A 15,488-nucleotide genomic window follows, 5' to 3' on the forward strand; every position below is an offset into this window, starting at 1 on the left:
TCATGCAGGAAATCCAAATCAAAGCATCTCCAACAGATGGCCATCCAGCCTCTGTTTAAAGACCTCTAAGGAAGGAGCCTCCACTACACTCCGAGGGAGTGTGTTCCACTGTTGAACAGCCCTTACTGTCAGGAAGTTCTTCCTAATGTTGAGATGGAATCTCTTAATTCTTTGTAGAGATGCAGACTTCATCCATTAGACTTCTATGTACATTGACAATGTGTGAGAGTTTATGGGACCCATAAAGAAGAGAAATAAAGCTCTTGGTCCCTTCCTCTTAGCTGAATGGTGGGAATCATTGTAACCCTCTGGATTTTGTTGTACTGCAACTCCTGCCATTCCTCACCAAAAGGTATGCTGGCTAGGCTGTTAGGATATACAGTCTAACAATACCTGGGAGACCACATGATTTCCACCCAAGTTAATCTCAATGGACTATCAAAAGCACCACCCTGACATTTCATTTCAGCATGTGAAGTTCATTCAGGACAGACAGCAATCACTTCTCCAACTGGGGTTATGAAGCATGGCCTAAAGGACACTGAACCTAGTCTGTGGCCTTGGGTGGAATTACAATACATATGATGACAGTTTGGATATGATTCACTGTCTGCCTCTTCTGGTCCTAAACTGAGCCAGATGCCTTTTGGAAAAGCTGGGAAGTGTCACCTTAAAAGTACTGAGGTCCCATAAACACTCTTATTAGTGTGGGGTCCAGCTCTGCCCCAGCTGAGTGAAAGTCCATGTCTGAAATCCATGAGCATGAATGCTCTTATCTATTTTCTCCATTGGCAATAGCATGTTTCTCTATTTTTCACTTGTACACATGTACAGCTATCTGCATTTTTACTATATATGTGTGTGTTCATGTGGATCTTATTTCTTCAGAACATACCACAAGCCTCACAAATGTGTGGACCTCTGAGACAGGGTGCATGTTGCTTCTCAGTGAGTCTGAGGAGGCACAAAGTGGTAAATTTCAGCAAGAATCTTGAAAGCACATAACTTATTTATCATCCTCTTTATACTATGCCAAACCCACATAAATATGTAGCCAGTAAATGCTATAGCCTGTACTGAGAAGGCTGGCCCAGTACCATCAAGGGCTAGCCTGTAGACAGAGGCTCCTCCTTCCCTAACTGTCATCGTTCGGCCTCTTGGGGAGGGAGAGGGCTGGCCCGGTGGCAACGGGGGGTGGGGGGGGGGGGGGGCTCCTCCCGCCCCAACTGTCATCGTTCAGCCTCTGAGGGAGAGAGAAGGCTGGCCCAGTACCATCAGGGGCTGGCCTGAAGAAAGAGGCTCCTCCTGCCCCGGCTGTCATCGTTCGGCCTCTGGGGGAGGGAGGGGGCTGGCCCGGTGCCATCGGGGGCTGGCCTGAGGAGGGAGGCTCCTCCCTCCCTAACTGTCATCTTTCGGCCTCTGGGGCGGGGGGAGGGCTGGCCCAGTGTCATCGGGGGCTGGCCTGGGGGGGGGGGGCCCCCCCCCCCCCAACTGTCATCTTTCGGCCTCTGGGGGAGAGAGTGGGCTGGCCCAGTACCATCAGGGGCTAGCCTGAAGAAGGAGGCTCCTCCCTCCCTAACTGTCATCTTTCGGCCTGTGAGGGAGAGAGAGGGCTGGCCCAGTGCCATCAGGGGCTGGCCTGGGGAGGGAGGCTCCTCCCTCCCTGGCTGTCATCTTTCGGCCTCTGGGGGAGGGAGAGGGCTGGCCCAGTGCCATCAGGGGCTAGCCTGAAGAGGGAGGCTCCTCCCTCCCTGGCTGTCGTCTTTCGGCCTTGGGGGGGGGAAGGGGGCTGGCCCGGTGCCATCGGGGGGCTGCATGAGAGGGATGTCTCCGCCCGCCCCAACTGTTGTCGTTCGGCCTCTGGGGGGGGAGGGAGGGCTGGCCCAGTGCCATCAGGTTAGCCTGAAGAAGAAGAGCCCTCCCTCCGGTCCATCTGCCTTGGTCCAGGCCTCAGAGGGAGAGAAGAATGCTGGACCTGATTCCCTCCCCCCCTCACCATTCCCTTCTCCTTTTGTGTCGTGTCTTTTAGATTGTAAGCCTGTGGGCAGGGAACTGTCTGTTATCCCCTCTATTGTAAACCGCTCGGATTCCCAGTGATTGGGCGGTATATAAATAAAACCTATTATTATTATTATTATAGCCCACATCAACCCAAGACTTCTCTCTCTTTTATTACTACCCCTTGTTCATTCTCCAGTGGATGCTCTGGACACAATCAAAACACAATTTAACTAAATAATAAACACATGAAGTCTCCTGCTACACTTTGATGTGCCTTATCCTTTAGAAGTTATGCTTCCAGGCTTCTCTGTTTAGCCACAAGGGTCTTCAAGAGCATATTCACTTTGATGAATTAAAATCAATGCAAATATTAATTTCCGTTCTTCCTCACTAGAATTCACCTGGGGCCAAAGTCTGAGCAGGTTCAGTACATTGCTGTTCAGCATGATTCAAAGTCAATGGCCTGGAGGTAGAGGCAGCAGAACTTGATTGACCACTGTTCCCCACAGATCATGACACAATCTGGGTCTAAAACCTAGTGCTAATGTCCTCTGTGCTGCCCAAATACCCTGAAGGCACCAGACTCTTTTTGATCCTGGAAGCTAAGCAGGGTCAGTACTTGGATGGGAAAACACCAGGAAATACAAGATTCTATAGGCTACATTTCAGAGGAAAGAACTAGCAGAAACACCTGAGTACAGTTTGCCTTAGAACACCCTATGAAACTCATGGATTCACTGTATGTTAACAGGTGACTTGAACACACATACACAATGTCCCTTACACCATGAAACCCCAATGCACCACATAATTTGGCACATGTTCTGGACAGCAGCACATGATACAGCTCTGATGGGTTCTTTATGCAACTTACAGAAATGAGTCCAACTATTAATCACTGTAAGAGATGTTTTCATACTCTAATTCCAAGCAACCATTTTGATTATTCTTACCTAATTTTTTACTGCATATACCGAACAGAAACAGTTATTTTTTCCTTACTATTGCATTTTAAACAATAAAAACATTAGAAAGAAAAAATTAAACATCAGCTGAAAAATCAATCAATGAAAAGATCACCAATATAATAATAGATCATACAATATTCAATCTCCCCAATTTTTCTGGAATTATCAACATCATTGTAAATGACAGGATTATCAAAATCAACAAGCAGTTCATTAACCCAAGCCAGTAAAACATCACCAAAAGAATTCAGCAACACTAAAATATAGTTAAGAGGGTAATAGAACAAGTGCAGTAAGGACAGGTAAAAAGCTGAAAACTCCTGGAAATCCAGCATTTCTTAAAACATGCATTTTAAAAAAATGTTAACAGGGTTGCCAGTCTTTTTAATTAGCCCTACTTCTGGTCCTTTAACAACATTAAGATCGGGCAAAGCTTGTTTTTGTTTTTGTGTGCCTTCAAGTTGTTACGGCAGTTCTAAGGTGAATCTATTATGGGGTTTTCTTGATGAGATTTGTTCAGAGGTAGTTTGCCATTGCCTTCCCCTGAGGCTGAGAACATGTGACTTGCCGAAGGTCACCCAGTAGGTTTCATGCTAGCAGGTGACAACGTCTGTTATCTTACAGAGAAAACTTTTCCCTGCTTTCTGCAGATCAAATTGCTCTCAAATGCCAAAGAAAAGACCAGTTTCCCCCAACTAGTTGGCACCCTTAGGGATTTCTCCCACACTGCACAACACTATTTACATGCACTGATAATTAGTTACCACCAAAATCACCTCATGCTTATTGCACCCAAAAGTAAATGTATTCCGAAATGGGGATAAATCCTTCTTTCACTAGTCTTAACCAGCCAGTGGTTACAATATTGTTTAAAGGGTGCGTGAATCTATTCAACTTTACCTTTTGTTTTTCCAAGTGTTGTAAAGACGGACTCTGCCCCAGGTGGGTCCATCAAGTCAGCATTGGAGACCTACGGGGAGCCTGGGAAATCTTGTGTGAGGCTTTCTTGTCCACTTCACACTACCCAGTCGGGCCTTTTGATGTGGGCAGCAAGAAGGAATGTACTTTGGAGGTCTCTGATCTTGTGTCCTTCTGAAAATGTTAAGGTCACTTCTCCTATAAGTAGAAAGTAAAAGCAAGACTTTGGGATTTCGCTTTGGCTGGGTGCCAGCAGTAGAACCTGTTTGATGGTATTCACTGTACACAGATGAAAACTTTAAAGTAAGGTTGTTGCTTTCTTCCCAGACCAGGCAGATGTTTTGGGTAGGGATCATCATTGTGATCTGCATTGTTGCCACATGACAAATGATTACATAAAAATGCTCATCATCTGCTTGGCCTCTAGAATGGCCAAGGATACCATATTGTACATATACAGTGCACATATTCATCATGTGAAGAAGCTCTTCAAAACTCCCTTTAATCAGTTCCAAGGATGCTCCCAAGGAGCTGCTAAGAATAGATGACATCATGTAGTGCACTCTTCTAAATGTTGACTCAAAAGTAAGTGTCACTAAGACACTATCTTCACCGACAGTTGTAGCAATTCAAAATCACTATAACTGCATGGCTCCATCCTGTGGGAGTCCTAGAAATTGTAGTCTGGTGAGAGATTTGGGATTCTCTATTTGACAGCTCTAGTTCTATAGCTCAAGGGTGTGTGAACAGAGAATTCTAAGCACTAGCCAAACTGTATGTCCCATGATACCTTAGAAGAAACCCATGGTGGTTAAAGTGGTATTGAACTGCTATGACTTTACATATACTAAGTTCAGTGGAACTTTCCCCCCAGTAAATGTATGTTGCATTGTGGGGGACTGAGATCTTAAATGGAAAGGCCTAACTTCCCTACCTAGGGCAGAAAAGGTTAAGATTCTGCTGATCTCAGTTGATTAGAAGGAAACAGCTGAGAAGCACAAGGAGGGAAAGAACTATTAACCAGTTCTACAGCCTTTATTTTATCTGCTCTTCACCTGGTTCCCATCAACAAGTAAATCTCTACAGGGAGCAAGATGCGACCCTCTAGCTCTTGAATTGCAACTCCCATCATCCTTAATCATTGATTGAAAGATTATGGAAGCTGAATAATCTAGAAGGCCACAAGATGGACATCCTTGCTCTTTGTAGACACACATCATACTTCTTTCACATTTCAGCTAAAGGTGAGAACTAGGGGTGTGTGCTCAAGTCTTGCAAACTCAAGGGCATAGATCTCTTTATGGAGTCAATTTATCTGTAATTCTGCCTTCCTCTTTTTCTACTGCCTTCCACTTTATCAAGGGTTACAAAAAAAGACTGTGCCTTTATTTCGTTATATGTTTTGCAAACATAGTAAAACATACAGAGAGCAAAAACTACCATAAAAACTCACACCTATGATTACGTATAATAAGTTGTTATTGTGTTCCTTTCTTTTATTAGTACAGTACCTGGAAGTCAAGTTTCTTGGTAATCAGAAAAATGCCACTATCAAAACAACTTCTCTGTGTCTTCTCTATACAACTTACAGAAATGTTTATCCAAAAATAAATAAATAAAAATGATGCCATTAGAATTTAGGGAACATTTAGCTGCCGCCAGATCTGACTGATTTCGAAACCAACAAACATTCTAAAATATTACTTTCAACTTGGACCTCCAGGAGGAAAATAGTATCTAAAGGATTAAGAGACTTCTGCCTAAAAAACAGGAAACAAGAACCTTTTGCATGCCTCCAAGAAAGTTAACAAAAATTAATACAAGACATTTCTGCATATTTTAAAGAACATGACTCCATGTAAAATGGATTTGGTTTACTTCAGCTTTTGCATATTCTAGTTTTATTTAACCTTAGCAGGTTTAATGTTAAGTGTATTTTGGACATATCACGAGAAGACGCAACTCATTAGATAAAACAATAGTGCTTGGCAAGGTGGAAGGTAGTAGGAAAAACGGAAGACCACATTACAGAGTGATAGACTCAGTCAAGGAAGCCACTGTACTGTGTTTGTAAGACGTGAACAGGACTGTTGAAATCACGGTGTCTTGGAGGTCTCTCATTCATAGGGACACCATAAATCAAAGTCAACAGCAGGAATAAACTCTTCCAGAACATGGCCACATAGCCCGAAAAACCCACAAAACACTATCAACAGCAGTTAACAACCACAGTTTACAATGCTGACTAGACATGTGCTAAAATGTGTTTGTATAGTTATGTTTAAAGAGCTAGTAACACATAGATTGAGTTCATTGAGACAAGTGGAATTTAAGTTGTCTGCTACTGGTCTTTATGAGAATTCAGTACTGTATCATGCACCTAGCATCTTGTGAATGGTTTCCCTTAATTCAACCTCTGAGTTTTGCTATATGTAAAAACTTGTCTAGTCCTTTATTAAATAGATTCAAACACTCCCACAATTTGAAGTCGAAGGCTTTCATGGCCGGCATTCATAGTTTTTGTGGTTTTTTCGGGCTATGTGGCCATGTTCTAGAAGAGTTTATTCCTGATATTTTACCAGCATCTGTGGCTGGCATCTTCAGAGAATGTTGGCATAGAAGAGAGCTGTGTGTATATATATGTGTGTGTGTGTATACACACACACACACACACATATAAACACATATATACACACACTATGTGACCCTGGGTAGGCAAGAATGATTTCCATGTTAATCTGTGTATTATTCTGTTGTTGATGCCAGGGCCTCAGGATGGGAGGATATGCAAAGGAGGATTAGTGTCTGCTAATTGGTGATCATTATCTGCTGGGAAAGCCCCTGATCCTGGGTGATTTGCCATTTGCATTTACTGAGTCCTCATTTTGGTATTCTTCTGGACTGATAGCCAAACTGTTCACTTTAAGGATTTCTTGTTTCTGGTTGAAATTATCCAGATGTTTATGGATTTCAATGGCTTCCCTGTGCATTCTGACCTGATAGTTGTTGGCATGGTCCAGGATTTCAGTGTTATCAAACAGTATTTTATGTCCAGGATGGTTTATAACATGTTCTGCTACTGCTGATTTTTCTGGTTGACTCAGTCTGCAGTGTTCCACAATTGGTCTGGAGCCAGGGCACTTTACCAATTCTGTTTCTGGCCAATGCAGTTGAGGAAGTGGGTTGATGAGGCCCCCACATCTCTACATCTTTTGGTACTCTAGGGAAAGACTATAGTTGCAACTATTTAAAATCCAGAACTATTCAGAAGAAAAAGTCCAAGCCTTTAGAAATAAGGAAAATGTATGCAAATACCCAAAAGAGACCTCCAGAACAGCAATAAATAAATAAATGAAGAATGAAATAAATATGTAGCAAAAGTCCTGATCTAGATATTCCAGGAGTATTAGTGACTGGCAAGATGCTGTTGACCCTTTGGCCTATGGCTGTGAATGATTCCCAAAGCACTGTTGGCCCCTGTGCCAATTTCCTGCTTGTTCCTCAACCTTCCAGGAACAGATGCTCTACAGAAGCTTGTAGTTAATGGCTTATACAGCTCATTGTGGAATTTATGGAGGGCTCTTCGAGATAACTAAAACAAATGCAAAGCGAAGGTGGGGGGAACTGGTTCTACTAAAAGGAAAGCATACAACAAAGGATAAATGAATTATATGGAACATGGCTTGAGATACCCCCTTTACCCACAAGGTGCTTCCAGGGCTCACCCTACTAGAAAAACTTGGCAAAATAACTTTTTTGTGGGGGAGTACAACTCTCAGCATCCCCCACCCAGCACAGGAACTGGGAGAGACTTTGGACAAGTTCTGACCATGATTTCTGGGAGATTATACAGTTTTAGTTCTGTTCTGTCAGAACAGAATATGGAGAAACAGAATGCTCCCCAATTGGTAAATGATTCAGCAAGGCTGCATACTATCACCCTTATATGCACCCATACTATCAACTTATATGCAGAAAATATCATAAGAGCAATACTAAAAAAAGACAGCAATACTAGACACAGAAAAAGGAGAAGTGAAGATAGCAGGAAGGAACATCAACAATCTAAGATATGCAGATGACACCATAATACTAGCAGAAAACATCACAGTCTTGGAACAATTACTAAGGAAAGTTAAAGAAGAAAGTGCAAAGACAGGCTTACTGCTGAACATAAAGAAAACAAAAACAATGACCATGGAGTAGCTATATAAATTCAACCTAGACAACAAGGAAATTGAAATAGTTAAAATTTCCTGTCTTTGGATCAAATATTGATCAGAACGAAGACTGGGGTCAAGAAAGCAGAAGACTAGGAATGGGGAGGGCAGCTATGAAAGAACTAGATAAGATCCCAAAGTGAAAAGATATACAATTGAACACTAAAGTTAGAATTGTCTGGGCCACTGTTTTCCCCATCACCATGTACAGATGTGAGAACTGGGCAGTGAAGAAGATGCACAGGAAGAAAATCAACTCAATTGAAATGTGGTGCTGGAGATGAGTGCTGAAGATACCGTGGACAGCCAAAAAGATTAAAAAATGGTTACTTGAACAAATCAAGCCTGAATTCTCCTTGGAAACCAAGTTGATTAAACTGAGACTGTGGTACTTTGGCCACATCATGAGAAAAGACAAGAATGCTAGGAAATGTGGAAGACAGGAGAAACACAGGAAGACTGCATGTCAGAAGGCTAGACTTGATCAGGAAAGTCACGGGCTTGAGTCTGCAGGACCTGAGCAGGGGGTCGCCATGAGTAAAGGTCAACTCAAGAGCAGTTAACAACAAGTCCAAATAGCCTATTTTTCGAAGCTTTGCTACTAGCCCTGCCTGTTACAGCACAGTTGTTGTTTTTTTAAAACAAATACAAACAGAGTGAGCAGAGCTTAGTGCACAACAAGCAGGGCCTTTCAGAATCCTGGTAAACATTAGTATAATACTATTTTTCAAGTTTAGAGGTATGTTTCTGGGTAAGGGATAAAATACTTGTACAGACTCAGGAGTAAATGTTTCCCACAAAGGAGGCCTTCACAAGTTGCAAATGTTCAGCAAGCTACTAGCACCATCATCCCAGCATCTGGCTAACCTAAGTCTCCAGAGACTCTCTAAATCTCAAGCCCCTATGACCAATGGTGATAAGCTCATTTATTGTTGTATGTCAGCTGAAGTAATAATGCCTTGCATTTTTTCTGGGAAGTACACACAACTAGAGAAGAAAAATCTAAAACTAGTGTTCTTATCCTTTACTATGAGTAGAATCTGATTATGAGAACAAAGGATAAATTGATTACTTGAATAGGAACTGTTGCCAACTGCAGCAAGATTAATCTGTTAGCAAGCCTCAGATTTTCAGCTGCAAAATCCATTCTGATCTAGTTCTGTTTTATAGTGAGGAAATGATTTTTAGCTGAATGGCTACACTTCAACAGAAGGCTAGCATCAGAAAACTTTGAGGCAACAGACCACTTATGTCAGACCAAAGAAAGAATTCAGCCTTGTAGGATCTATTCTTCCTTTAATTCACCAATGTGTTTTTAATTAAACAAGTAAGGATGCCTTAACAATAAATGCAAACCCCAAGCTGTCTTATACTGAGTCATACTATTGGTCCATCAACTCTAGTATTGTTGCCTCTGAGTTGCAGAACCTCTCCTGGGTTTTAGGCAGAATTTTTTATGCAGAGATCCTTGGTATTCTCTGGTGGTTTCTCATTCAAATATTAACCCATCCAAAGTTTGTTTCCAAAATAAGACAACATTGGATGCATTCAGATTGGTGTTCTGGTTACAAGCTAAGGCATAACTAATCTCTGTTAAGTGATGTTTAGGTAAAAAAGGAAAAGGTAGTCCCTTGACATGAATGTTAGTCGTAACTGACTGTAGGGGGCAATACTCATCTCTCTTTCTAAGCCAAAGAGCCAATGTTGTCTGAGGACTGCTCTGGTGGTCATGTGGCCAGTATGACTGCACCGAAAGCTGTTATCTTCCCACTGAGAAGTGGTACTTATCTATCTACTTGCATTTTGCATGCTTTCGAACTGCTAGGTTGGCAAAAGCTTGGATTAATGGCAGGTGTTCGTCCATAATGCAGCACCCAGGCCTCAAACTGCCAACCTTCTGATCTTCCGATCATCAGAATAGGTATCGTAATCACTAAGCCACTGCATCCCTAAGTGATGTTTACTTTAATTTAAGAACATCTTCATGAATCAGATGTCATGATGTTTGTATTATTTTCAACAATTTTGTTAAGATTTAGTATTAAAAACAGGAATGAGAGTTTTCATTTTCTGCATCAGTATTTTCTGATTTTTATTTATTTTATTTCAAGGGTTTATATCCCACCTTTCTCCCACAATGGGATTCTGATCCCATTCCCAACCACACATGCTGTGTATACTGTATAGTGTATACCTGAACTGCTAAGATGAGCTTGGAATCATGCAACCCTTGAGATTCTGTAGGGTACAACAGACAACATTCTTCACCACTAGTTAGGCTGACTAGAGCTTCTGGTTTTAGCAGTGTAACATCTGGAGGGCCAATGATTTCCTCTTCTGTTGTAAGTCATTCATAATAATCCACTCATACATCTATTTGCCATGCTGCTGTATCAGACTAACACTCCTTTGAGAAGTTTTCCCAGTCCAGCATTCTTTACAAGAATTCCAGCAACTAAACAGCACCAAACAGTCCACCAGTCTAGAGAAACAGAGGGTTGTAAAGGGTTTAAGGGCCATCTAGTTAAATCTGCTGCCATTGCAGAAACTCACTGCTAAACCACCCCAAAAAGTGGCCATCTAACCTCCATTTTAAAATCTTCAATGAAGGAGAGCGTCTATCACTTTCCAAGGTAGTCTATTATAAGGTCAGACACCTCTTATTATCAGGAAGATCTTCACTTTAGGTCTGAGTCTCCTTTCTTGTAATTTGTATCCAGTAATTTGAGTCCTTTTCTATGAAGCAGCTTCTATCTTTTACATCACAGCTCCTCCAGTATTTAAAGATGTTTTTCATATCATTTGTCATTTTCCTCCAGGCTAAAAACATGGTTTAGACTGGCTAAACCTCTTGCTCTTTTATGCTTCACATAATCAGTCTAGGAAATGTCAGAATGAAAAAGGAAGATACACACAGAACAAGAGGACAATCATGTTGTAAATAACTAGTGTAATGTGGTGTGTTAGATAACACCAGAGCTGGCCTGGCTTCAAATGTGGACTTAAGCATAAAGCTTACAGGGGATTTAGACTCAGTTATTGGTTTGAGTGTTGGACTATGACTCTGGAGACCAGGGTCCAATCCCCAACTTGGCCATAAAACCCACTGGGTGACCTTGGGCAGGTCACATGCTCTCAACCTCAGGGAAATGCAGTGGTAAATCTCTTCTGAACAAGTCCGGCCAAGAAAACCCCATGACCCAAGCCTTAGGGTCACCATAAATTGGAAAGAACTTGAAGGTACACAACAACAACAAAATTCTCACTTTAGCCTACCTCACAGGATTATTGCAAAAGTAAAAAAAAAGAGTAAAGAACAAATACGGACATACCATTGTTAACCAATCCTCTGACAAAAAGCTCCTTTTTACAAAGTCTTTTTATATACACCTAGCTCCTCTTTTCCTCCTAGCCTTCTGTCTAGCAAGATTTTTTCAAATAAAACATCAACATCAGCATTGGGAAGACGATGAGTGAGGGCTGGAAAAACACATTTTTGGTGTTGCATTGCAGCAGTAGATCTGCAGTAGACACTGTAATAAAGCTTGAGCTGGGGGGAAATGGGATTCTACTCTAGCCAATCCTACTGTAGCTCTGTGTGCCTGCCTTGAACAGGTGAGGTAAACATAATTAGTCTCCAGAATCCCATACAGAGCATGGGTTAACAGCAAAATGGAAAGCAGAAGGGGAGAACAGATAAGGTTGCCTCAATAGCTATCCCTAACTAGTTAAAAAAACCAACAGCATAGATCTGTAAGTTTGGCCACCAAAATGGAAATCATAAGAGACATGGAGGCTGGTAAAGGAAAAGTCATCCCTGGGTACATTTTGGAAGAAGCTCTTATTTTGTTTCTAGAAAGTTAAAAATATTTTTGTTTTATTTCTGCAAGGCTTGCCTGACCTGGGCCCCATTCCCACAGGGCAATAAAGCAACGAATCTTGGTGTGAGTCAGACTCGGAGTGAGTTCCTGAGTCATATTTGAATCATGTCCATCATTCCCATTACAAAAGGGAGCAAACGAACTCAGTTTTTCTTGACCCTTGTTCTCGTTCCCATTGATATTTCGCTGTTGTATTTTGATGTGGACTTTTTTGTTCCCTGTTCCCATTGCTTGCCTGGAACCAGGTTTTCCTTTATTAAGCTGTCAGGTGATTAGACGTCACATTTTGATGCGGGCTATTTTTGTTCCCCATTCCCATTTGCGTCTTTCAACCCTGTTTTTCTGGGGGGTGGGGTGGGGGTTGTAGTCAATGGATCGCTGAAGCGCTTGGGCAGCTTCATTGTGATTTCTGCCCAGACGCTGGAGTGCTGAGGCACTTAGGCGCTCAGCAAAAACAGAAAAAGGAAAAAGAATAAATAATAGTTATAAAAAGGGTGAGCAGTGGGTCTCCTCACACATCGATCTATGTGGACAGGGAGGGGTTGTTGGGGGTCATGCGCTTACCATGTTTGGAGGCCAATGGAGCGATTTGCAATGATGGGACACCTGACAGAGCGCCTATGCGATCGAAAGCTTAATATTTTTAAAACAATAAATTTGTCTACACACGCGATCGCCTTGACCTGCTTCCCGCTCCACTGGGGGAAAGGCTACGCAAATGGGGGGAAATGGCACTGGGAATGCAGGAAAAAGAACAAAGCTGGTGACACTCCCGGGACAGCCTCTTGAACATTGCTCCTTCCCTCCTAAAATACCGATTAGGACACCCGTCATTCCTATTAGTTTGCCCCGGATCCAACACAGCAGCTGCAACCCTCCCCCCAAAAACAAACAAACAAACAAACAAACAAACAAAAAACCACTGGAAAAGTGCAGTCAGGATAACCCAGGTTATCCACCACTGATTTGGGTTTTCGCTGGAGAAATTAATCAAAGTAGGATCGAATGCGAATTCAAATGGGAACGATGTCCTTATAATCCGATTCTTGATTCGCTTTATAGCCCAGTGGGAATGGGGCCCTGGTTGTTTCATTTCCCATGTGCATATGGTTAGTTTTTGATAAAAAGTTTGTTGATACATGTAAAACTGCTCTTCATTTTTGTGGTCAAGGGACCTAACTCTGATCTTTCCATGTTATTTTTACTTCTAGTACCAAATTTTCTGTTAAAGAAGTAATGCCCATGAACATATCGACTTCATTAACTGAGGTACACCTGTACAGAATCCTGGGCTTCTGGAAGGAAGGCTGAGATACAAATGTAAATGTGCATAACTGTATTTTAGAAACTTCATATAAACAGTTCAGGGGAAGGAAGGACTGAATTATGACATATTCTCTGCCCAAACAGCTCCTATTCCTCATTCCAGTATTAGAACATTTCTCAATGTAGTATAAGGCATAATCAACAGAACTGTGTCATAAATTAGCTTACTTGCACATTTTGTCTCTCATGCTGATAAAGCATGCCATATGAGATGTGGAAACAATTGTGGGAATTGCATGACACCTTCTTCCCTCATGACACCAACTCCAAATTACAAGAAAAATGTCTAATTGTTAAACATTTCAATTAATTATTAAACAGTCAAAATCCTTTCAATGCAATTTGGGTAGCCTCAGAAAATCCCTTCACACAGTGAATACCTATTAGCTCAGCCTCAGCCCAGCTGAGGGTTCAGATACTGTTTCGCAGATACATGACAGCAAATCCAAATTATTGCCATTTTCTGCATTCATCAGAAAGCCATAACCCATCTAGTCCCAATCTGGTCAATTTGGTGCTTTTTAATTGCTGGGATTCTTGTACAGATTTGCAAGGTTTTCAGGGGCCAAAACAGACATCAAACAGGTGATCCATTGGGGAGCTCAACCAGACATATTTTCCTTCATATTTGTTGAGGCAAGCACTGGTATCCAACATCAGTAGCTGGGGAATTCTGGGAACTGTTGTCCAGTAACAAGGGTTAACTGGTGTTCCATATTATTATATGTGCTGCTGAAGCAAGCACAACTGATGTCCCTTGTTATAAAGCACCCTTGTTTGAGTGCTGGAAGGCTTGTCCTATATTGAACTGGCATGTGTCCCTTGTTATAAGGCCAATCCCCTATTTGAGGATTTGAAAGGTTTTCCCTTTACATAGGTTGAACAATATGTTTTTTTTTTTAAGTCCTGTATGTCAGGGAGTAGGCCCTTCAAAAAGACAGAAATATATGCAGTTTATGAATGTGTACAATATATATGGAACAGAGGGCATGCTTATCAAATTTGCAGATGAGGACAAGATCAGAATTGAAAATAACTGATTAGAGAGCTGGGCCAAAACTAACAAAATGAATTTCAGCAAGAGGAAATGCAAGGTACTACACTTCGGGAGAAAAAAATGAAACACACAGATATAGGATGGTGACACCTGGCTTAAAAACAGCATATGTGAAATGGATTTAGGAGTCTAGAACACAAGCTGAACATGGGTCAACAGTATGATGCAGTAGCTAAAAAAGCCAATGTTATTCTAGGCTGCATCAATAGGAGTATAGTGTCTAAATCAAGGGAAGCAACCATACCACTCTATTGTGCTTTAGTTAGACTTAAACTGAAATACTGTGAAGCTTACTGCACTGGGCTTCAGGGACGTTCTCAGAACGGAACGGAAGGGAACGGAACGAGTGGGGGATGGATTTTACCACACACACCAGTTCCTCACTCGTTCCGTTCCCCCTCTCCTCCGTGTTCATTCCGTTCCAGAAGGGAACGGTTTTTGAGAACTGTTCTGAACAGTTCTCAAAAATTGCCCCCTCTGGAAAGGATTAAGAATGGAAGAGAGTGGGAATGGAATGAGTGAGGGACTGGTATGTGCAGTAAAATGTGTTCCCCACTCGTTCCACACTGCTCCTGCTCCTCCCGTTCCGTTCTGAGGCCGGACCAAGGAGGAACAGTGCGATAAACTCCTGTGTCTAGTTCTGGGCACCACAATTCAGATATATGGACAAGCTGGAACATATCCAGAGGAGGGCAATCAAAATGATAAAAGATCTGGAAATTATACCCTATGAGAAGTAGCTTAAGGAGCTGGGTATGTTTAGCCTGGAGCAGGGGTCAGCAACCTCCAGCCCGCAGGCTGGATGCGGCCCACGGACGCCTTTCCGCTGGCCCCTGGTCCCTCCTGCCGCCGAAATCGCCGCCGATTTCGGCCGCTCCGGCCGCCATTTTGAAGGGCAAAATGGCGGCGCCCATTAGGAGGCCCGCTGTGGCCTCCGGAGCCCTGAAACGGGGCTCCAGCAGCCGCACCGGGCCTCTGGGAGGCCCTCTGCGGTAGCCGGAGCCCTGAAACGGGGCTCCGGCGGCCGCAGCGGGCCTTCCAGTGGGCGCCGCCCACCTCCCTCCTGGCTCCGCCCTCCCTCCTCCCTCCTCCCTCCTATAAATGGAGGGGCGGGGGG

At 42.6% G+C, this 15,488-nt stretch overlaps 2 protein-coding genes across 6 annotated transcripts in view; both read right to left on the bottom strand.

Annotated features, from left to right (window-relative positions):
* The window catches only part of IFT52 (intraflagellar transport 52), a 264,845-nt gene that overhangs the window by 68,772 nt on the left and 180,585 nt on the right, over positions 1-15,488 (bottom strand). The window lies entirely within an intron of this gene.
* The window catches only part of LOC121928777 (serine/threonine-protein kinase Sgk2-like), a 58,058-nt gene that overhangs the window by 32,985 nt on the left and 9,585 nt on the right, over positions 1-15,488 (bottom strand). For 2 of the 4 annotated variants that reach the window (XM_042463965.1, XM_042463966.1), the window contains exon 2: positions 3,870-4,085. The exons of 1 other annotated variant lie outside the window; for it this stretch is intronic. In XM_042463965.1, the coding sequence (XP_042319899.1) occupies positions 3,870-3,921 (52 nt within the window). In that variant the 5' untranslated portion in view covers positions 3,922-4,085. Of the gene's footprint in view, positions 1-917; positions 955-3,869; positions 4,086-15,488 lie in introns of all 4 variants that reach the window. One more of the 4 variants, XM_042463967.1, reaches the window with a different exon arrangement.

The sequence above is a fragment of the Sceloporus undulatus genome, chromosome 4, assembly GCF_019175285.1.
Source record: "Sceloporus undulatus isolate JIND9_A2432 ecotype Alabama chromosome 4, SceUnd_v1.1, whole genome shotgun sequence".
NCBI classification, from domain to species: Eukaryota; Metazoa; Chordata; class Lepidosauria; order Squamata; family Phrynosomatidae; genus Sceloporus; species Sceloporus undulatus.